Source organism: Hemicordylus capensis, chromosome 6 (genome assembly GCF_027244095.1).
Source record: "Hemicordylus capensis ecotype Gifberg chromosome 6, rHemCap1.1.pri, whole genome shotgun sequence".
In the NCBI taxonomy this organism is placed as follows: Eukaryota; Metazoa; Chordata; class Lepidosauria; order Squamata; family Cordylidae; genus Hemicordylus; species Hemicordylus capensis.
In genome coordinates this window covers 28,843,649-28,867,468 of record NC_069662.1, presented here as the reverse complement: position 1 = coordinate 28,867,468, position 23,820 = coordinate 28,843,649, and the positions used below count along the sequence as shown (strand labels likewise).

At 42.5% G+C, this 23,820-nt stretch overlaps 2 protein-coding genes across 2 annotated transcripts in view; both read right to left on the bottom strand.

Annotated features, from left to right (window-relative positions):
• Nucleotides 1–949: 949 nt before the first annotated feature.
• On the bottom strand, nucleotides 950–15,626 carry LOC128331055 (vomeronasal type-2 receptor 26-like). The gene is made up of 6 exons (XM_053264418.1): nucleotides 15,605–15,626; nucleotides 9,894–10,185; nucleotides 7,271–8,128; nucleotides 5,817–6,044; nucleotides 5,260–5,386; nucleotides 950–1,851 (listed from the first exon to the last, which is right to left on the bottom strand). The coding sequence occupies exons 1-6, from the start codon at nucleotides 15,616–15,618 to the stop codon at nucleotides 950–952; spliced, it is 2,421 nt and encodes an 806-aa protein (XP_053120393.1). The 5' UTR covers nucleotides 15,619–15,626.
• Nucleotides 15,627–15,656: 30 nt separating this feature from the next.
• The window catches only part of LOC128331054 (vomeronasal type-2 receptor 26-like), a 31,040-nt gene continuing 22,876 nt past the window's right edge, over nucleotides 15,657–23,820 (bottom strand). The window contains exons 9-10 of the mRNA XM_053264417.1: nucleotides 16,475–16,530; nucleotides 15,657–16,022 (exon numbers count right to left, since the gene is read on the bottom strand). Of these exons, the coding sequence (XP_053120392.1) occupies nucleotides 15,657–16,022; nucleotides 16,475–16,530 (422 nt within the window). The remainder of the gene's footprint in view (nucleotides 16,023–16,474; nucleotides 16,531–23,820) is intronic.

Genomic DNA, 23,820 nt, shown 5'->3' with positions numbered 1-23,820 from the left:
GGACAATGTTTCAACAGCTGATCTGTGGGATCAACCATATCTTGCTCCCCTTGACTTGGTTTACTAGAGCTTCCTCCAGATTGAGTGGAAGCCTGAAATTTCTCCCAAGTATATTTTGAACAAGACCTTCAAGGTTTCTTCCAAAGAGGATTTCCCCCCGATAATTTTTCCACATATTGCAATATTGATAATTAAGAAGTATACCCCAAAGCTGAAATGTTGTGTGGAGAACCCTGTTTTCTTTGGGGGGGGGGGGTTGCAGGACCTTTTTCAGGGAGGAGGCAAAATATACACATACCAAGTATGTAAATAGAAATCAAATAGTAGCATGATATTAGCAGTTCATTCTGGGGAGTGGAGGTGAGGAAGGAATGGTACACTAATGGGTTTGTTTTTCTAAGTCCTGGCTCTTGTTGAAGTGGTATACCTCTTCTTCAGGGGAAGGAAAAACAAGCTGCACAACTTCTCACAAGCGACTATCTAGGGGACAACTGTACCCCCTTGCCCCCCGATGCCCATGGCACCTACTCTTCCATGAATCTTATTATATTCCTGCATCCCCTTCACTTCATTTCTGTGCCTCCTGTTATATGAATTCAATCCATCAAATGTACTAAGTCATGACTGGGTCTATTAGGTTTATAATATTCTAGTAGCCATTTAAACAAATATTTCAATTTTTCTATTCTATCTGGTTTCTGTACTATAGGCACACATAGAAGGTGTGTACAGGTGGCCCACAGTGTCAAGTATACTCACAGCCATACTCTATATTGATCCCCCAAAGCCTGTAATTTACCACCATGCATTACAATAATATGTGGGATGTGAAGAAGGAAACTCCCAAAAGGTGGTGGCAGAAGGATTTGTGAATATGCCTTGTTTAATTTGTCTCAAGGCTCACTTCATGGCTTACGGATAATATAATTGTAGAATATACTTAAGATTCCTATTTTTTTCTCTTTGTTAGTTGCTCTTTACAGTTCAGCTCAGGCCTCAGCACAATCACATAACATTTGGGGGCAAAGATACAACCCAGTAGGCCAGCACTAGAAGCCAAGATGGAGAAGATCTCCACAACCACCATATATTTTCCATCGGTGCTTAGGTAAGCTGGAAGAAAGGACACCCATACGCTGCAAAACACCAGCATGCTGAAAGTGATGAACTTGGCTTCATTAAATGTACTGGGCAACTTTCTAGCAAAGAACGCCACAACGAAGCTGACAACAGCCATGAATCCCATGTAACCCAGAACACAGTGAAACAGGATAGGTGACCCTTCATTACATTCCACTACGATTTCTTCAGCCAGAGAGTGCATATCTAAGTCTGGGAATGGAGGGTCAGTGCAAAGCCACACTGTACAAATTGCTGCTTGAATAAAGGAACAGGAGAGAACAAGTGAGTTTGTTAGTCTTTTCCCCACCCATTTCCTTATTCTGGCTCCTGGTTTAGTGGCTATGAAAGCCAGAATCACAGTGATGGTTTTGGCCAACACGGAAGAAACAGCCACTGAGAAGCTGATGCCAAAAGCTATTTGACGTAAAGGGCATGTCACTGTCTGAGGCTGGCCAATGAATAGGAAGGAACACAGGAAGCAGAGCAGAAGGGAGATGAGCAAAGAGTATGTGAGATTCCGATTGTTAGCTCTAACAATGGGGGTGTTTTGGTTCTTAATAAAGATTCCAAGCACCAAAGTTGAGATCAGAGCAAAAGACAAAGCGAAGAAAGCTAAAGTGATCCCAAGGGGTTCTTCATAGGACAGAAAGGTTATAGTCTTTGAAAGGCACTTATTATGAGCCTTATTTGCATATTCTTCTCCTGGGCACAAGAAACAGTCATTCATGTCTGAAAAACAGATCACAGAAATGAATGGAACAGTCCCTAGTGGCTAGGGCTCTACCTATAAAAAAACATACTTGAAGCATATACAGGTGAAACTCGAAAAATTAGAATATCGTGCAAAAGTTCATTAATTTCAGTAATGCAAATTAAAAGGTGAAACTGATATTTGAGATAGACGCATTACATGCAAAGCGAGATAAGTCAAGCCTTAATTTGTTATAATTGTGATGATCATGGCGTACAGCTCATGAGAACCCCAAATCCACAATCCCAGAAAATTAGAATATTGTGAAAAGGTTCAACAGTAGGCTCCAGGTGTCCCACTCCAATCAGCTAATCAATCCATAACACCTGCAAAGGGTTCCTGAGCCTTTAAATGGTCTCTCAGTCTGGTTCATTAGGAATCACAATCATGGGAAAGACTGCTGACTTGACAGTTGTGCAGAAAACCATCATTGACACCCTCCATAAGGAGGGAAAGCCTCAAAAGGTAATTGCAAAAGAAGTTGGATGTTCCCAAAGTGCTGTATCAAAGCACATTAATAGAAAGTTATGTGGAAGGGAAAAGTGTGGAAGAAAAAGGTGCACAAGCAGCAGGGATGACCGCAGCCTGGAGAGGATTGTCAGGAAAAGGCCATTCAAAAGTGTTGGGGACTTTCACAAGGAGTGGACTGAGGCTGGAGTTAGTGCATCAAGAGCCACCACACACAGACGGATCCTGGACATGGGCTTCAAATGTCGTATTCCTCTTGTCAAGCCGCTCCTGAACAACAAACAACGTCAGAAGCGTCTTACCTGGGCTCAAGAAAAAAAGAACTGGTCTGTTGCTCAGTGGTCCAAAGTCCTCTTTTCTGATGAGAGCAACATTTGCATCTTATTTGGAAACCAAGGACCCAGAGTCTGGAGGAAGAATGGAGAGGCACATAATGCAAGATGCTTGAAGTCCAGTGTGAAGTTTCCACAGTCTGTGTTGATTTGGGGAGCCATGTCATCTGCTGGTGTTGGTCCACTGTGCTTCATTAAGTCCAGGGTCAACGCAGCCGTCTATCAGGAGATTTTGGAGCACTTCATGCTTCCTTCCGCAGTCGAGCTGTATGGGGATGCTGACTTCATTTTCCAGCAGGACTTGGCACATGCCCACACTACCAAAAGTACCAAAACCTGGTTCAATGACCATGGGATTACTGTGCTTGATTGGCCAGCAAACTCGCCTGACCTGAACCCCATAGAGAATCTATGGGGCATTGCCAAGAGAAGGATGAGAGACATGAGACCAAACAATGCAGAAGAGCTGAAGGCCGCTATTGAAGCATCCTGGTCTTCCATAACACCTCATGAGTGCCACAGGCTGATAGCATCCATGCCACGCCGCATTGAGGCAGTAATTGCTGCAAAAGGGGCCCAAACCAAGTACTGAATACATATGCATGCTTATACTTTTCAGAGGTCCGATATTGTTCTATTTACAATCCTTGTTTTATTGGTTTCATGTAATATTCTAATTTTCTGGGATTGTGGATTTGGGGTTCTCATGAGCTGTACGCCATGATCATCACAATTATAACAAATTAAGGCTTGACTTATCTCGCTTTGCATGTAATACGTCTATCTCATATATCAGTTTCACCTTTTAATTTGCATTACTGAAATTAATCAACTTTTGCACAATATTCTAATTTTTCGAGTTTCACCTGTATTAATGTGATTATGCCTTAGACATACAAAGAGGCTATTCACACGAGCGCGTAAAACCAGGCTAAGGGAGCCCAGCCTAGTTTTGCATGTGAACTGCCAGGATCGGGCCCAATCCCAACAGCACCACAGTGGCAAACCTGCCTATGGGGCCTCCTTTGAAAATGAGGTTAAAGGAGCGAGCGCTCCCTTAACCCTGTTTTCCAGATTGTCTGACAGCTGCAGCTGCAAGAAGCCATGGCTAGTAGACTTGGAGTGGAGGGGATCCCCATAATGCACCACACACTTGTAATAGCCCCACTTGCATTGTGTTTCCATGATCTAAATCAAGTGCATATTTTTGGAAGTGGTTGTCTCATGGTTAGGAACAATTGAGATTCATCATATATTGAGTAGGTGGTAATCTAGACTAAAACACTCAGCTGGCAAGAATGGATTTGTCACACAGTTGGAAACTACCAAGACTACTTCCCCATCACAATAAAATGCCACAACCAATTGGAGCTCTGGGGGGCAGTGGAGCGTGGGGCGTCCTACCACCCCGACCCTCGAAGCTGCCAGCAGCAGCTGGTGTTTGTCTGGGTGGGCGATGCGCCCGCCCAGGGGAAACAGCATGATCATCTGTGGGGAGGTAAGCTCTTTAGGGCTTCCTCCCCACAAATCCTGCAGCCTTTTCTCACTGCTCATGAGGAAAGGCTCACAAACTCCATAGTCCAGCAATAGAAGCCAAGGTGGAGAATTTCTCCACAGCCACTGTGTATCCCCTTTGGGCTTAGCTAAGCTGGAAGAAAGGACACTCTTACACTGAGCCACTTCCTAATAGTCAGGATAGATGGGAGAATACTGGAAATCCTCTTAAAGTTAGAGAGATGGTGACAATTTGGATGGGGGAAAGAAAGGGGATGCTGAACTAAATAGGGCCCTTTAAGAGCTTCAGTTTATACTACATCTGCTTACCCAGCTGATCAACTGTTTTCTGTTGGTTGCTTGAACTGCCACACAGTGGGAATTTAAGTCTGTCATAAACTTAAAAAGAGGCAACTGGTCCCTTGAGTATTCCTGTCTACAGTGAAAAACAAATCCAACCAGTTCAATGGGGCTCAGATGAGCACTGTAATACGGATGCAAATGTGCATCTGCATCCACATTGGCCACACTTATGTATGCCTGCTTCTTCATTTCTCTCTTGGTGGCTCAAGGTGTGTTCTGGAAAGATGGAGACTGCAGGTCAAGAAACTGAGGATGTTGATGTCAACATTTCAGTGGAAAGCTGAAATGGGAACCAAGGGAGGATGTTCAAATGAGGTTGGGGGCGAGGTTAGGGAGTGGCCTCCTTGAGTGAAAAAGTAATGTCCTGGAGTGTGTGGCAAGGTAATAATATTGCATGGGTCACATTTGAACTTTGTTTTCAACAAACAACAACAACAATTTATATAACGCTTTTCAACAAACATTTTCAAAGTGGTTTACACAGATAAATAATAAATAAATAAGCCCTAATAGAGCTGCTTCAGCTTCAGGAACATAAGTGTGCTTTGGAGGCTAGTTTGCTGATGACTATTTGGGGCCCAAGGGTCTATTGTGGCCACGTAGGGTTCCTATCTACCCTGTTCCATGTTAACTATTCCTATCTACCCTGGTCTATTTTTAAATACTTGAAATATAATGAAAAAAGCTCATACAAATATATTGTGCACAACTGCATATTATATTTCCTACCTTTTTGGTCTGAAATCTTCCCATCTGGACATGGAGCACAATCATAGCAACAAAATGGCTCTCCTTCCTTCTTTTTTCTACTGTACCCTGAGTGGCAGTTGTCATTACACAAAGCAAGTGGCAGGACCTGAAAATTGGAGATGTATGTATGTATGTACTCCATTTTCATCTTATTGACTTTTCTACATGTAAACAGTCCGTTTACATATAATTGCATAATAATTGCATAATATTCCCAAGAAAGAACTCTATGCAAGGGATTGTTACCGTAGGACTGATGGTTAAGTTATTATTCTTTTAAAAGTTTGGATAGCAGTAATTCTGGGATCCTAACCGAATTGATTCTGACAACAAAGCTGGACCAGTAAAAAGGCTTTAGTGTGGCTGATTGCAAAAGGGCAGAACACATTCAGCCTTAGGACAACTGATGGAACTTTTGCAAAAGCCTTTTGTCTTGGTGCATTCCAAAGTACTTCAAACAGGCAGGAGGGATGTCTTGTCAAGGGTTAATATTGTTCCACTTTCCTGTTTGGCTTTGTTAAACATTCAGTTCCTACCTGGTTAAATCTGCTGTGCCATTTGATGATCTTCTCATTAACAGCCAGCTCTTTGCCTTGTGGAGCCTGGGGATCCATTCCTCCGACTTTCACTCGTACAATAGATTGGTTTGGAAGGGTGACCCAGTTGATAATGTCAAATCCAGCTGTTAGTTCACCATTCCTATTGAAAAACACCTTCTCTCCACCACTATTGTTAAATGAGATGCCCCTCAGGAAAGAGTGAAGCTACAACAGGTGAATTAGAAGCAGATTGCATAGCACTCTGGAAAGGGATAACTATGCTGCCTTTTAAAAAAAATACTGATGCGATTCTCACGATCGTCAAAAAGCGGGCTAAGGGAGCCCGCTTTTTGGCAGTCATGTGCTGCACTGCAATGGGAGCCGCGTGGCTCTCGGCAGCTAGCCCACTTAATTACACTCTGCTATGCCGGGTTTCCAGATCATGTGCCACCATGGCGCGGCTCTGTTATCTATCTATCTATCTATCTATCTATCTATCTATCTATCTATCTATCTGTCTATCTCTTATATTTGTATACTACCCTAAACATCTGTGTCTGGGTAGTTTACAACAACATAAAACAAATTAAAACAGACATGAAAACTTTAAAATGATTTAAAACTGCAAGTCTAGTTAAAAACCTGAAGGAAAAATGTGTCTGGAAAGACTTTAAAAGGTTGTCAGAGATGCAGAGGCTCTTATTTCAGCAGGGAGTACATTCCAGAGTCTCGGGGTGGCAACAGAGAAGGCCCATCATGGCATAGCCACCAGATTAGCTGGTAATAACTGCAGACAAACCTCTCTGGATGATCTCAATGGTCTATGGAGCTCATTGTGAAGAAGACAATGAGCATATTCCCACAATCACTAGAAAGTGGGCTAAGGGAGCCTACTTTCTAGTGATCTTCAGAACCACTGGGCTTGAAGGTGAGCCCGGTGGTTCCACGGCAGCTAGCTGCCTAATTCTTCCTCCCCTTAAAAGAGGTTACCTTGGATTTTTTAATTGTGAAAGAGCTGGTAATCATGAGGGTGACCGATCTGGCTGCCCAGGGCTTCACCACTGATCATCTGCAGGGAGAGCAGGCTAAGTCCACTCTCCCCGCCAAACTCTCCCGGGTTCTACACCCCGCTCATGTGTAGAGCCTCATTCTCTTACAGTTAAAGTTATATTTTTTAGAGCTGTAGAGCTCTGGAAAAGGACAATGTTTCCATAGCTGCAAGAGAAACTAATGAAGCATAGGTAGCCACATGTCTTTGTTAAGTGATGCCATGGTTGGCAATGGAAACATGAGATACTATTTGACAAGTTGCTCATAGGAACGGATGGTGGGGAGCCCATTTATTTAGGAAGAGACTGGCAGGAAGCATGGAAAACAGTGGCTGTTGCAGCAAATGGGAAAGCAAAGGAAACTGAGATGGGGCTAGAGCTGCTTTAGAGACAAGATATTACCTGCCAAGGCTGCAACTTCAGAAGCTCAAGCCTTTTCCCACCTTCAGTTGCCATGTGGTGGGGTCCAAAGGAGTACATGGCATGTAAAGCATGCACTGTGGCATGGATAGCATTGTAGATGCTGTAGCTTTGGCCTGTCATTCTCATTTCAAAGAATGGCCCAGGCAGGTTCTCCAGCTTTTCTGCTCCACTGCAGCCTTCTCCATTCTCCTTATCCATATTAGGATTAGACAGGGAACACTGGAATGCCTGCTCCCAGAAGCCCCTAATAAAACCATCTCTTTCTGAATAGTGAGGATTTAGAATTTGAAGGAAATGTTGGAATTGCAGCAGTTCTTTGGAGTGAATTGCAAATGATAAGGCACCCTGGAAGACTTGTGTATCCAGCTCTGCTACAGATGGGTGTGATGTGAAGTCCCATTCAGCTGTCATAATCCATACCTTACTTATAGCTGCCATGCTCATGTCTGCTACTGTTGCCATATTGATTAATCCAGTCATAGCAAACATGGTATGAATATGAGCATTTATGACAATGACATTGGTTTTGTTTAGAAGAATGGACATACTCTCTGTGTGCCTCATTAGAGACACAATGTCAAATACTGAAGCCATGGTTGGTATTCTTTCAGTGAAAGCAACACAGACACCATTGTGGTTAAACATTAGTGTCAAGGTGCGCATAAAGTGTATTCCCTTGTCATCATCCATTGCAATGATGCCCACCCATATCCAGTGGAAATACAAGAGGAGCAGGACAATCCCACGGTACTGAAATGCTTCATTGGGCATCATCTGATAGATGGAAGGGTGCCAAGCTTGCTCATTCATCCCTGCTTGAAGGAAGGAGTAGGTGACCTAAGTAAAAACAAGTGCATTTTTACAACTAAGGCAACAAGTTTGAGACTATATATATAAAATGTCAGTCAACTGCTTGCTAAATTACAATTTCTTTCTGATAGCTGCTGAGATACAGCAGATACCGCCTAAATTAAATTAAAATGGCTCAGTCTGAAATGAGTTGGGGATGGTGCCAGATATTTTGGATAGGTTCTGGAAAATATTGCTGAAAACGTGAGTTTTGTAAAAACACACTTACCCTTTGGGGGATGTATAATATTTATAAGGAATTGTGCTTACCTTAGAAATATTAGCCCCCATATCCATAAACTCATAAAAATATGAGAATTAGAATGCTGTTGAACCAGACCGAACCTCCATCTATTCAACATCCTGTTTCTAGCAGTAGTCAGCCGTATGACTGGAGGAAAGCCCATAATTTGAACATAAAGGCAACAGCCCTTCTATGCTATCTGTCCTCACTTCGTGACTCTGGGCCAGTCACGTAGATCTCAGCCTAACTTACCTGACAGGGTTATTGTGAGGATAAATATAACCATGTAGACCACTCTGGGCTCCTTCGAGGAAGAGCAGGAAATACATGAAAAAAACATATACAATACTTGGTATTCAGTGCCTCAGAGCATGGAGGTTCCATTCACCTATTATGACTAGTAGACTATGCTAATCCCCTTCTAAAGCCAGCTAAGCTAGTGTCACATTTTATGGCATATTTTGCTAATCTCTGTACCTTTCCTATTCCATGCCTGGATTTCTGTGGCTTTTCGACACCCTGTTGATATTAATGAACTCTTTCTTGAGCCCTCCATGATGATATGAAATAATGACAACATATTTTTCCTTTCAGTTTTCTGCCTTATAAGGGACTCATGTATTCCAATTACCCCTAGTGACAGATCTGAATCAATGCTGGCTTTTATATTGTCAGAGGTAAAATCTATTGCTTTTTTAAAAAAATCTTTCCTTAAAGAAGCCTTTTGTGCAAACTGAAATCATTTTTACATCTAGAGCAATCAAAATTAGCAAATGTGCAAAATACTCCATATTAGAATCTGCTCACTGAGTCTTTGTTGCTATGTCCAAATAAATCTTATCCCCTCTTTGTTGAACATCAAGACTGAAGAAGGATGTTAATGAACTTAAAGGTTTGCTCACCACCTCTTGGCATTTTAGTTGCTCCTACCAAAGATATAATCTTACTATGATTTTGGGGTTCCCCACCCTTCTAATGGTCTATTATTAGTATTAATAGCTATTTTCTGTTTTTGTCAGTTGAGTTTCTACAACAGAAAGGACTGTATCTTCCCAATATGCTCTTCATCAACATCTGCCTGGCCATAGCTGGAAAGAGAATACTGAACTAGATGGACTTTTGGTCCAATTCAGCAGCAGGTATCCTCTTATGTGTTTATGTTACCCAACCAGGAAAACATAAAAAACCTGAAAGAGATCCTTTGCATGTTCAGATAGATGACTCACAATTCACATTATCCTTGTTCTCATCACATCACACCCTGAAAAGGCTCCCCCACTATGAGAGTAATGTAAAAATTGCTGTTATTGTTCACAATATTTTCATTAAATATATGTAAGAACTGTCTGCATTGTATTAATCACATTTCTATTTCTCTTTTACTGTTTTACTGTTACTATTTATCTTGCTCTTTTCACTTCCCTTCCTGTCCATACAGAAAGCTAGGAAAGGATTCATTAAAATCAGAGCTAGGAATATTGCATACCCTATGACCACATTCTACAGTACCTGTGGAATCTTATAAGGGCCTAAAAGGTTGATTATATGGAAGGATGTTTCAGAATCAAGTCCTCCAATGACAGCTACTAGCTTCTTCTGAATACCACAGCTGAAGTTGGGGACAGGCCTATTCCAGGTGGACAGTAGGTTCAAGGTGTTTTGATATGTCATCCTTGCATCAAAGTAGTTGTCATAGATGTGGAATCCTATGGTGATGTTTGGTAATATATTTGGGTTCTCCTTGATTTCCTTCACAGCAAATACGAAAGACAGAATCTGCTGGTAGTTCTTCAGTGCTGCCCTGAAAAAGGAATTACATAATAAAAGGATTAGGAACTGGATACTGGAAAACGTTAAAAGTTAGACATGAAGGTCATTTTATATTTTAAACTTTTGTTGTGCAGTAAGGAAGTGTTGAAAGGAACAGAGAAATATTTTCCCACAGAGAAATATGGGGTTGTATCCAAATAAATTGAATCCTGGCTAACCATTATTGAAATTAATGAAGCAAGGTAGTCATGACTAACTTGAGTCCCATTTATTTCCAATGTGACTTAGGAATCATTTTCTTTAGATACAATTCATAGAACTGATAAGAAGGCCAAAGCAAAATGTAAATTATGAGGATATCCTGTAGAAGGTGACATCTATCTATCTATCTATCTATCTATCTATCTATCTATCTATCTATCTATCTACCAACCTACTTACCTGGAACAACATGTTTGTTTGCTTTTTAAAGACAGACTCCTTGCTGATCTTGCAATTTTTTTCCAACGGATAGCTCTAGATATGATTCTATTTCATTACTATAGCTTGGTGCATACTAGGGAAAAGATATTGCCTTACGTGGATTCATAAATAAACTTCAATTTAGGGTGGTCTTTGAAAGATAAAAGATCAGAAGTATAGAAACGCTGAGACACCATTCCGCCAATGACAAAGTCACCTGGCTGAAAGTATTCATGTGAGGTCTGAAGAGAATAATTCTTGTTGCATATGACATTACTTTCCTTGGACTCAAGAAGACATTTCAGCAACAGAAAAATCAGCTGCAAGTGGAAGAACTCTGACATCTTTTATCTCAACAACAATCTATCTCATCACTATCAGTGTGTAGCTTGATTGTATCACCCTGCTTCCTATGGTTGCTTATTATAGATAGATACCTGACTTGTCAGCTGTAAAGGGAAAACTAGCAGAGGCAGCAATTATGGGACATGCCTAATCTCAAACCTCAACTCAGAATATGCATTGTTGTTTTTTATCATAATACTGGCTTCTGGAAATCCTTGTTGGCTTCATAAAAAGAACAAAACCACAGTCATTTGAGATAATTACCATGTTCACAATTACCTTCCCAAAGTTGTATTTCCTTTGAGACCCTAGGTACAGAAGCTTACTAAGAAAACATATTTTTCAGCCCCACCACTAGTTTACGGATGGTCCATGATCTCTACAATTGGAACTGCTAACTGCTAGCTAAAAACTAATTTTAACTGCTATTTCTGTATAGGTTAGGAGAAAATGGAATTACTTTTTGTGACTAGTTTAAAGTAGATTTAAATTGTTTATTATAAGCACTTCCCTCCCTCAGGTTGAAAATGAAAACTTCTCTTGTTAAAAAAGTGAAACAATACCATGTACTGGAGGTTTATTTGAGCTCCATATGCAATCCTCTATTTATCTGAGCCCCCCATATACAATCCTGTAAGAAGTCAAAGCAGGCCTGTAAACAGCACAGTCCAGAGGCCTATCACTTGCTGCCCCCTTGCTTACTACACCTAGCCTGAGGTGACTGCCTCACCCGACTAATGGAAGGACCACCCCAGTGCATCCTCTTTTGTTGCCAGTTAACCAAGGTCATTTTTGTAGGAGGATGGCCATTATGAATGCAACCAAGCAGGGCAGAGCTCTGACTTTATGGAGATGCCAGGGACTGAACCTGGGACCTTCTGCATGCAAAGCACATGCTCCAGCTCTGAGCCCTAAGTTTCCCCAAGATTCCACTGCAGGAAAGAAGTCATTGGGGAAAAGATTGACTGGCTTTTCATCAGAACTATGCCAATGACATGTAATATAGTGGCTAAGAGATGGTCTTTGTTGAACCACTAACTCTTCCTCCACATTTCCTTCAATTTGCAACACATCTGTTATAAAGGGTTGTTACAATGACTGAGATAATGTATGTGAAGTGCTCTGAACACCTAACAAGAGTTATGAATTTAGACTTATACTTAGTAAATAGAGGAAGCCGGTGGCTAAAATGTTTGCTTGAATTATAGCTTTTCAGGGCTGATGGCCCTCTCATAAACACGTTCTCATTGCTTTGATATTGGCTAATTGAATATAATTCTGGCAGTTTCAGTTTAGACAATATTTGCTACTGGCTGATTTGTGGTCTTTGACCATAAATAAACTTGACTTGACTTGCAACTGGCTGGCAAGGAGTTTTGTCAGTGAGTCAAGTCAGTCAGTGAGGCCCAAGCAGCTTTATGTTATAGAGATGTGTATAAATAATCATCAGTTAAAGTTTCCACAGTATTAAAATATGTCAATGTACGTTAAAATTAAATTATAAGTAATCTATAGAGGCTTCTATTGTGTGTGGGCTTATCATTATATAATGCCAATTTATTTAATTGCTGGCTACAAGTGCCATATTTCAGATAGATGTTGTATGCATATGGAAGTTTGCAAATCCACCTGGAGACATGCTATCTTACACATGCAGTGGCCCAACAATGTTATTGCAAATTCCCTCAGAAGACTGTAGGGCCTAAATAGGAATATAGGAAGCTGCCTCCTACCAAGACAGACCACTGCTCCTTCTAGTTCATATTGTCTACACACTGGCAGCTGCTTTTCCAAGGTTACAGAAAGGAGTCTCTCTCAACCCTTAAACCAACTTCAAAAATTCACCAAAAATCAACCCTTTGCCCAAGTCCTCTGCCTCCACCCACTAGTTTTGCCCGGGGCCATGTTTTAAAATACAAAAGATTTCAGATTTGGTTTTTGCAATTTCGAACAAAAAACAAAATTGGGGTGTTTCGGATTGGTTGATTTCAAACAAAGAACAAAATGGGGGTGTTTCAGATTTGGGCCAAAACAAAACAGAAAGAAAAACACACACAGAGAGAACCCTAATAATTAGTATTTCCTGAAATTGTTTGTAGTATGACAAGGAGTATTATTTTTTAAACCACGGATTGCCTCTTTTGTTTCCTCTTCTGAGATCAGTTTCTTAAGCAGTTCTTTCTGTTTGTCTATGAACGAGGGTATTTGCAAATTTTCTAGGAACTGCAAAATCTCCTCCAGGTCCCTTCTTTCTTTTCTATATAATATAGAATAATATTCCGTAAATTTATCAACCATTTTATCTGTGTTTGAGACATATTCTTTCCCATTCCATATGGAGGTAATTGCTCTATTCTCTCGTTCTTTTCTCAGTTGATGCACCAACAGTTTATCAGGTTTATTGCCTTTTTCAAAAAAAAATTGTTTTGTGTATATCATGTTCCTGTACGTGTATTTAGAGTCCATAAGATCCATTTGTTTACAAAGTTCTGTTATAGACTGCCATATGTCGTGTTTAAGGTTCATCTTTTTGAAGCGATTCAGTTCTTTTATTATAATTCTCTCTGGTTCTGTGAGTCATTCTTCCTCTTGGACGCTTCTGAGATTAATATTCCTCTCATAAAAACTTTACTAGCCTCCCATACCAAAAATAGAGAGACTTCAGTTGTGATGTTTCTCTGAAAGAAAGTTTTTAATTTGTCCTGGCATTTCAACTTGAATTGCTCTTGTAGTAAAAGGGGGTTGTTCAATCTCCATCCCATTGGTCATCTATGTTCTTTAGTAATTTTAACTACTAGTGGATTATGGTCTGCATACCAAAGGGGATCCACCTCCACAACAGTCACTCTCGGTAACACTGATTTCAAAATCATGCACATATCTATCCTAGAGTATGTTTGGTGAAGTTGGGAAAAGAAGGTGTAGCCCTTCTCAAAAGGATATCTGAACCACAATGCATCCTCCAAGGATAAAAGCATCAAATAGTCCAGCACATTTTTTGACAGTTTGCCAGAGTTCTTCTTATCATGTCTGGATTCATCAAGGGTCAGAGAAATGACTGCGTTGCAATCTGCCATCATGAATACCTCTCCTTCAGCTATCCCCAGTAATGACTGGAAAAACTGCTCGTAAAATTGAGTCTTACGTAAGCGTAAATTGGAGCGTAAATTGAGGCAATTGTAATCTTTTGCGACTGTTGGGTTTGGAACCTCAATATAATGTATCTGCCAGCAGTATCCTGGTTTTTCCCCCTCCAGCATCCAAGATTGGTTCTTAACATAAATTGCCACTCCATTCTTTTTAAAGTGTCCAGAGGCAATATAGCTCTGACTATTGGATTTGCAATCTAGTAAATTCACATTATTTGACATGATGTGAGTTTCTTGTAGACAAATAATATCTGCTTTTTCTTTTTTTTATTTCAGAAAGAATTTTCTTCTCTTGAACTGATTGTTTCATCCATAATGTTATTTTCTTTAAAATATTTTCCCCTTTTGCTTACTCTTTGCCTTTCCTCTCCTGCTAGTAAGCTGAAGCTTGGTCCCGTTTGGAATCTTCTGTTTGGTCTTCACCCGGGGTTTTGTCTAGTACTAGTATTTTTCAGCCCGTTATAATAACGGGCACTAGCCTTCCCCCCCCCCTTTTTTACCTGTCTCTTTTCTCCCCTTGGCTGGGCAGTGTGCTGCCTCTGCTGGCCATTGTGCTGCTTGCCCTTGTTGGCGTTTGCTCCTCTTGTGGTTGGTGTGGTTCTGCAGGAGCCGATCCTGCCTGTGGCAGTCGGGCGGAGGAAAAGCATAATTAGCAAAGAAGAAGTGAGGAGCTCACGAACAGAGCTCCTCTCTGTGCTAAGCTGCTGCCCATACTGTTGCAATGGACGCAATAGGCGTCCTTTGGGTCTATAGTGGCAGTTTGGGCAGTGGCTTAGCACAGAGAGGAGCTCTGCTCATGAGCTCCTCACTTCTTCTTTGTGAATTATGATTTTTCTTCGCCCAACTTTCGCGGGCTGGAGCGGGTAAGGTGGGCTCCGGCAGCTGGGTGGGCGGGAGGGCGATAGGCGGGGGCGGCGTCCTTCTCATGGGCCATTTTGGCCATTAATCATTGGGGGGAGTGGGGGGGAGATTTTGGGCAGCCTGGAGGGCGGGTGAGCGGGCGGCGGCAGCGGCTGCGGTGGGGAACAATTGTGCCACGGCATGGGCAATTTTGGGGCCGGCCAAGGGCTCTTTTGTCTTCTTGTTCTCCGTCCTTGGCGGCGTGGCCAGGCCTCGGCGGCGGCGGCTTTGCCGCCGCCTTGCCCAGCTTTCCTGTCCCCCGTCTCGGTTCCTCTGTTTCCCCCGCCGCCTCTGCCCTGTCTTCGCGGAGGCCACTTCTGGCCCCGCTGTTTCCCCCGCCACCTCTTCCCGGCCCCGCCGTTTCCCTCGCCGCCTCTTCCCGGCTTCTTCTGGGCGGCCGCTTCTGGCCGCCCAACATGGCCGCCGGGTACTGGCGGTCGTGTCTCCCTCGGTGTGTTCTGGGCATGCGCTCCGCGCATGCCCAGAACCACCAAGGGAGGCACGGACACCAAGCCTTTTATTAGAGAGGATGGTTGAGGTATCCGTTGCGTTCAGAGATTCCAAAAAGCATTTTGCATCTTGAGGCGTATATACCTGTGCCTTTCCATGGTCCATAAAAGCCTCTAAACAGAAAGGTATGGCCCACCTATACTTTATGCTTCTTTCCTGGAGAACGACAGTCAAAAACTCGGCATTTCCTTAAAGCATCAATAGGAGCATCAGGTAAAATCCCAATCCGCTTGCCTTCATACTCCCAGGGAGAATTTATTTCTGCATGGAAAATTGTCTCTTTGTCCCTTCCGTTCATGAATGTTACCATAATATCGCTTGGCAACTTCTTGTCTCGGGCGTATCTAGAGTTCACTCTGTAAACTTCACGAATATCAAGAGAATCTTCTGGATCAAGCCCCAAAAATTGCAGAAGGAGAGCCTCGATCTCCTGTTGAAGGTGTTCTTTTCCTACTTCCTCCCCAATGCCTCGGATTTTTAGACTGCTGACACGATTGAAATTCTAGAATCTCCATTCACTGTTCCAAACAATGCTGATTGGATTCAGACACTGTCTTCGCAACTTCCAGCCTTTTCTGTGTTTCTGTCATATTATGAATTAATTGGTCATGTTGTGCTAGCTTCTCTTCGACCCCATCAAACCTAGATTTAACATCTTTTTGAAAAGCATCCAGATGAGCAGCAATTTTGTCCATCAATTTTGAAGTTCTGTAACAAAAATCTCTCAAAGATTAGAAAAAGAAATCTCCTGTAGCTGAGGTGCATCCCCCTCGGGGTCTGTATCAGCTGTAACAGTCTGATGCCATACTTTATCTTTTCCCCTACTCATTCTTCTGGATTGTGAAAAAGGAGTGCTAAAGCTCCAATGTTTTTTCATGAAAAGGTGGCAAAAACTTTCTTCTCTTGGGAATACATAGTATTAAAGCAGTATTATAATTCAAAATAATCTATTACCTCTATATTAATCAAATTTTCTGTAAAATTGTACCAAACATCTATTTTCTTAACATCTAAGAATATAAAAAAGTAAATTTAAAAAAATTCACGTAAGAGAAGTATGAACATGAAAATACAAAACAATTCCCTAATTTAATACATCAGCCATTGTACAGATTTAGTAACGCTTGAGAAAAAGCTTCTTCTGCTATTGGGTAGAATTTGACAAGGTAGATCCCCTCTTCGTAGAAATAGGTTATGTAGTCCTCAGTAACCCTTAGGATCTTATAACCTTGATAAGACGTTTAAGGAAAAAAGAGGTAAAAAAAAGAAGGAAATCAGTCTTAAAAAGAGGGGGTGGGGAAGAAAAAAACTACAGTCCCAAAGAAACACCCTAAAAACCAGTAAGCCCACACTTCATAAGATACAAGCAATCAAATATACAAAACCAGCTTGAGGAAACCAAAGAATTGATGGTTATACGGAGTTCATATGAGATACATGGTCATCTGGTATCCTCTTGTGACATTTTAAGAAACTCAGCTCAGTATAACAAACCATTCTCAGATAGGGAAGGAAACAGGGGAGGTGAAAGTAGATTGGACCAGACTGATATTTCAAGGACAAAAAGGAAAAATACATCCAAAAGAGTCACGAAAAAAAATATACCCCCACCACCCCCAGTTTGTCTAAGGAGCAATTAGTTCATACATCTGATCTTTAGTGCATTAAGTATCCATAAATCTCGTCTCTGAAGTCTTTAATGTCCAAATGTTGAAATACTTTCTGATTGCAGAAATTAAAATAGCAGGCAGCACAAAGAACAAAAAAACCAAAACAAAAAGAAAGCCACTAACGTGGATGTTTGGCATTTGATCTCTGCTCTGATAAGTCCTAATAAGGTCCAATTAAAGTTTGTTGAAATCCCGGGAGATAAAAGAAAAAGCAATAAGGAGTGGAGATAGTCTGTTTTAAGCTCAAGGAGGCAGATTTATAGTCAAATAAGAAAGAGAAAGTTTGCAGCAGGCAAGCCACTTCAGATGATCAGCATATCGCTCCCACGATCCAAGAAGGCAGATCTCTGTCTTGCTTGAAGAAAGGTTCCTCAAGACAGGCTTCTCTCCCTGGGTTTGCCCAAATTCCAGAGGCACCCCCCAGTAGGAAAAGCCAGCTCTTTTCTTCTGAGACCAGCTTTATGGCTGGAACTATAAGAACATGTGAGGAAAGAGCTGGAACAGCTCCGTTTATGGTGCCATCTTGCGAGACGGCCTGTAAGCATTCTTGGTAGAGATGTGCAAGCTGGATGGTAGCCCGGTTTGGCTCAAATCCGGACTGGATTCTAGCCTCCCTAGGCAGATCAGGCTCAGTTGAGCCCAGCCGGTTCTGGTCCACTCCCTAATTCCTGGTGTTTCAATCACAAGCTGACTAGCATGTCTGCTGGCAAGCAGCTGCAGGACATGACTGAACCAAATTCAATACCCAGGACAAACTATCTGTTTGTGGTGCACTCAGTTTTACTCTGGGCTAGCAGGACCTCCAGCTTACTAACTGATTACTCAGACTTGGTCAGAAGGTGGTAACATTTCTCCGAGTCACCAACGCAATTCAAAGAAAAATGTCCAAGTAGTGGGTGGTGGAGACATAACCCATCCTCCTCCTGAAAGCGCATTCAATCATAGTGCTGAATGCTCAGAAAGCTGTACAGGAAACCAATCAATCCATGGGAATGGCCCAATCCAAATAATAGCTCCCTTCACAGGTAAAACCTAGGAGATTAAAATAACTCAAATTAACCAATAGGAAACAGAAGATAGACTTTGCCATGAAGGCCCCAGCCATATAGTGTCTGACAATGTGAACTGAGTTGTCTAGGGACATACACCTAACTAAGCACTGTTCAGATGCGATGCCATCATTTACAGAGGAGCCTCTAGAGGAGGAGAGATGGCAGATGAGTTAATACAGGAGTACCTCAGTATTTGCAGGGGTTCCGTTCTCAGCTAATACTGCAGATACAGATACCATTTCCATTGGGGAAATGGATATCAGGAGGGTTAGATTCCGAAGGGCAGGGAAATGGCAAAAAAACAGGCAAAAAGCCATATAAAGTGTCCTATCGTGGGCTGGTCCAGTTTGAGCTTGGAATGGCACCCCCTTTTGGGGGGCAATCTGGGTTTGAATCCAGACCACTCCAACTACCCGAGGTTTAGTTGAACCAGGCTTTGGACCAGACTGGTTTGCACACCCCTAGTGTGTCCAGTTCAAGGGAAGTGGAGGAGGGAGAGACTTCTCTATCCCATAAGAGAATTCATGTGTATCTTTTGAGTGCCTTTTGGAGTAGTATAATATCTGAACAATAACAATTATATAAAAGATAGGCAGCACTGTGTGAGCACTATGTGTAGATTTCTCTGATTATTGTGACATATTATGTCTGTTTTTCCTAATCAGGAGCACAGGACTTTGTTGAGACACCACCAGCTATAGCATCAGAACTGGAGAAAATAAAGGCCAAGCTGGATTAGATCAATACTAACATTCAGTGCCTGGAGAACACCTTCCAATATATTCTAAAATATTTGCCTCCAATTCCAACAGTACCAGTCCTGTGAAAGACACATTGTTATCTAGTTTTTCCTTCATGGTTCTGTTTTCACTCCCCTCTGGTTTTTTCTCTGTTTAAGGAGTTTATTTTTTCTTGAAGGTTGAGTATTGTCGTGTTTGAAATTCTGAATTGCAAAGTGATTCATAAATACAGCATGTGGATTTTTCTTTCTTCCATACTGTATGTGTAAGATGGGTTGGGGTACTTGGGAGTGGATTGTCACTTTATGGGAGCATCTCTGTGAGTGGCTCACACTACCATGAAAGCATGTATTGAGGCTATTCCCATGTGCAGCCTAACACAGGCTGGGCTGGGCTAGCTTGGGTTAGGTGGTGCATGTGAAACGCTCGGAGTGAGGTCACTCCTGATTCTGGCCCTGTGCCTAGTCCAGCTTTTTAACCTGGCATTAAGCCAAGGTTATGTGAACCTGAGGTTTGCTTAACCGCGGCGGGTGATCATGTGGGTGATTGCCACCGGGTTAAACAGCTTCCCTCAGCCCACTGCCATGCGGCCTCATGGAACAGAATGGCTGCTACACAAAAAGCAGTCTCTCCACTGTGTATTTGCTGCATTTGAAGTTCTTGGAGGACCCAGCATGTGCATTCCCCCCTTCTTCCTGGAGGGTGCTGATACTCGCCCTGGTGCTCGTGTGGGTGTGCAATCAGCAAACAGTTCTACAATCTGTGATTGTCTGTGGGGAGGCAGGTAGGACCCTGCCTCTCCACCCACCCTCCCCACCACCCAGGTAATCAGTCCCATGAACAACCTTGTTGTATACCAAGTGGCATCATCTACTTTGATATACACACATGATGGCTACTGCAGGAGTACACCAACGTGCTCCCTAGCTATACTACCCATTCTTCACCTGTTCAGTGGCAAGCAACATGTGGATGCTCAGGGTTGTGGCTGCGGAGCATGTTGGCATGTGGTCATGGCAAGTTGGTACAATCCCATTTCCCCCACCATGAGTACCACAATACATCGTAGCCCTATAGCACATGCATGTGGCTAATATCTTTATCTAGACTACAAAGCTAGTTCCAGTTATCATGTAAAATAATGGAAAGCAGGAAGCCAGGAATGTATGCTAACATTAAGTGGAATGTCACTCTCAGGGAGACAGGGATATTTTGAGTACATTGAAGGAGAAACAGTTCCGCTTGATAGCCATAAACCGTATCAGACACAACCCTCAACCCTGGATCCTCGAGCCTTAATTGGCATGAGAGAGATCTTGTGATGGGCTATTGTTGACACTTCCTGGAGACACGAGGAGGATGGTGGTGGTGTCTCCCCGAAATATGAAACCCGGATCGTGGAGCTATCAAAGTATAAAAAGGGGAGTCCCTCAGACATGGGCCAGCTGTTCCAGCTCTTGTCCTGTGAAGGCAACCCCTGCCTAATCAGCAAGGCGGCTCATTGAGAACCTGCTGCCAAGCTGTGGAGCTTAGGTAGAGGTTCCTCCTGTTATGGATCAGAAATCACTGGTGATCTTTGCCACGTAGTGAAAGATTGGGGTGCCTTCTGTCCTTCTCCAGCTGCCCCACTCAGCTTGTGCACCACTATATGCTATCAGGATTGAGATTGTGCTAAAAAAAGGTCTGTCTTTAAGTATGATTTTTAAACAATGTAAATACTGGAACCAAAAAGAAAACAAAACAGTTAAATATTTCTAGTATGTTTAGTATTTATAGGGATTTGTAAATCGATTTGGGTACAATTCGATATGTACCTGTACCTAGATGATTTGGGCAATTTGGTGACAGAACAAATTGCCCCTGTGGTCCATTGGCTAAATTTCGGTTCAAATCGAATCATGCCAGATACAATTCTAATCACTTTGCGATTCTCATTTCTCCTATTAATTTCCCCAGATTCCCAGCTTTCATTAAAAAAAACCCAAAAAGCTAAGCTCGAGCCCTTGTAGAAGTGGGGTTATGGAGCAAAATGTGTGGTCACTATTTTTCAAGTGTTTTGAAACTTTGGTGTATAATAAGTAGGGATGTGCGAAATGTTTCTGGTACAGAATGATCTGTACCCGAATCTGCCTGTTTCGGGTGATTTGTGCACAAAACAAATCGCCCATCTGCAAGTCCCGAAAGATTCAGCTCCAAAAAAAATCACCCAAATTTCGGAGCCAAATGTTTTGTTGTTTCGGACCTCCATTTTGTGGCGATCTCCGTGTAGTCTCCATTTTGTGTTTGATGTCTATTTGAATTTCCTGCCCTTCCAAGCTTTAGATCAGTGAACGAAAGCATGGGTTGATCTGCTGATGATTCCCTCCTTGTTCCAGATTGGTTCTTTTGGCTTTTGCCACTCCTGACTGACCCCACATTGGCCAGGGGAAGGGTCAAAGTAGGGGCAAGGGTGGGCGGGAGTTCAAGGAGAGATTTTCAATTAGATTAGAAAGAGGCAGCAGCCACCATTCTGCCTGTCTGCTTCGTGGGAGAAGGGAGAGAGAAAGCTTTGCTTTGCCTTGCCATGCCATGCCATGCCTATTGCCATCTGCCACATGCCTTTCCAGCCTGAGCCCAGCCAGCCTGCCTGCCCCTGCTGCTGCATGCCAGCCTGGAAATTGATTATATCTCCTGCATTGTTTGGTTTTTGTTCCTGAGAAGAAAAGAATTCTTTTTTCACCCCTTCCTACTGCTGAGAGAATCTGTACCTGCTGTGTCTATGCCAGCCACCAGCCCCAGCCCCTGTGGCACCCCCTTTCCCCCCAAATTTTACAGGCTTTTGCCCCAGGTGCCCCCCCCCCCCAATCTGAAGAAGGAATAGAAGATTGAAGAGTAGACTCAGAGGCCAGACCACAGAAGTGGAAAACTGGACACAACGTGGCACCCAGCCATAAAAGCAGGTTATATAAATAAGGATGCAAAACAACATTTTATTTTATTTTATTTTTATTTTTATTTTATTGATTGATTGATTGATTGATTGTTAAATTTATATACCGCCTTTCATTAAAGCAATCCCAAGGCAGTTTACAGCAAAAAAATTAAACACAAGATGGTAAAAGAGACACAATTAAAATATTAAGTGGGGGGGAAATTAAACAGATCTGATTAAAAATTTAAAACAAAAGCATAAAAGCAATGCAGACTATAAAGAGCAGCAGCAGAGAATCAAATAAATGCCTGGGCAAAAAGCCAAGATTTTACACTTTTTCTAAAAGCTGTGATGGAGACATTCTGCCAGTGGGAAGGTTTGTTCCCCCTCCCACCTACACAAGTAAAAGTTAGCTACCCCTGCTAACTTGGCAACGAGGCACATTTTAATGTGATAATTCTCTTTATTTAGCAGGGGGAGAGTAACTGGTCCTGTCCACCTCCAGCACAGTACCTCCAGTGACTGTTGCTGGTGTCTATCTTATGCTTCTTTTTAGATTGTGAGCCCTTCAGGGACAGGTAGCCATCTTATTTGCTTCTTATTTCTCCGTGTAAACTGCCCTGAGCCATTTTTGTAAGGGCGGTATAGAAATCTAATGAATGAAAAGAGTAATGATAACAATGGCACACAATTTTTGGCGCTTTTTTTTTTTTACATTTGTGCAACAGATTGGAGCCTGTGGCACCAACACAACCTATTGTAGATGCAAGCAATCTAGTTTGAATAAAAATGAAGATGATATATGACCCAATCTTCATTGCAAAGAAGGAGAGAGAGAGAGAGAGAGAGAGAGAGAGAGAGAGAGAGAGAGAGAGAGAGAGAGAACGAACCTGTCCTGTGCCCAAAATACAGGCACAACAAAGCATCCAAGGCATTTGAATTGCGATAGATAGATAGATAGATAGATAGATAGATAGATAGATAGATAGATAGACTTGAGATTATGTAGGAGGGATGCATACTGTCTGTGTGTGCTCTGCGAAAGGGTTAGTGGCTTTAGGGTTAGTTTTTGCCATGGCCTCAGAATGCTGCAGTTGGAGGTGGGGGTGGGGTGGGGGGGTAAATGGGCACAGGGAGAAGCTAGAATCTGTGCCTTCCTGCCCACTCAGAGCCTGTAGGCTGCTGGGCAGAGAATATTGATACTGATATAGTATGGGCACAGAGGGATGGAGGACAGGCTTCTGTTTTTTTTTTAAATGGAAAAAAAAATCTTTAAAATGGGAAAAAAGACAGAATTGTTTTTTAAAACCACTAGGCTACGCTAGCCTTCTAACCACCTACTAGTATGAGCTAACAGCAACCCCTCCCAAACAGAACCCCTGTTTAAATGTCTTCTAAACCAGTGTTTCTCAATCACCAGTCCGTGGACCGGTGCCAGTCCATGAGGAATTGAGTGCTGGTCCATGCTGGTCCATGAAGAATTAATCCCCCCCACAAAACAATTTCAAGCCGGGGGTGTGTGTGGCACCACTGCTGGGAGCTCTCCAGAGCTCATTTCTAGGCAGGCAGCCCTTGCTGCTGGGATAACATTCATTTCGAGGAAGCTAAATGAGTGTTATCCCAGCAGTGAGGGCTGCCTGCCTAGAAATGAGCTCTGGAGAACTCCCAGCTGTAGTGCCCCCCCGGCTTGAAATTGTTTTTGGGGGGTGCCAGGGGATGGGGGCGAGGAGGGGCAACCCCTCTACTAACTGCTGGTCCGGGAAACTGAGCACAAAGATTGTACTGGTCCATGACTCAAAAAATGTTGAGAAACACTGTTCCAAACAAAACACACAACTTTTTAGATTCAATTGCAACCCAAAACCTCCCCCCAAACAGGGGAAAAAAACCAGGAATACAGAATTCCAGAGGGGTGTGTGTGTGTGTG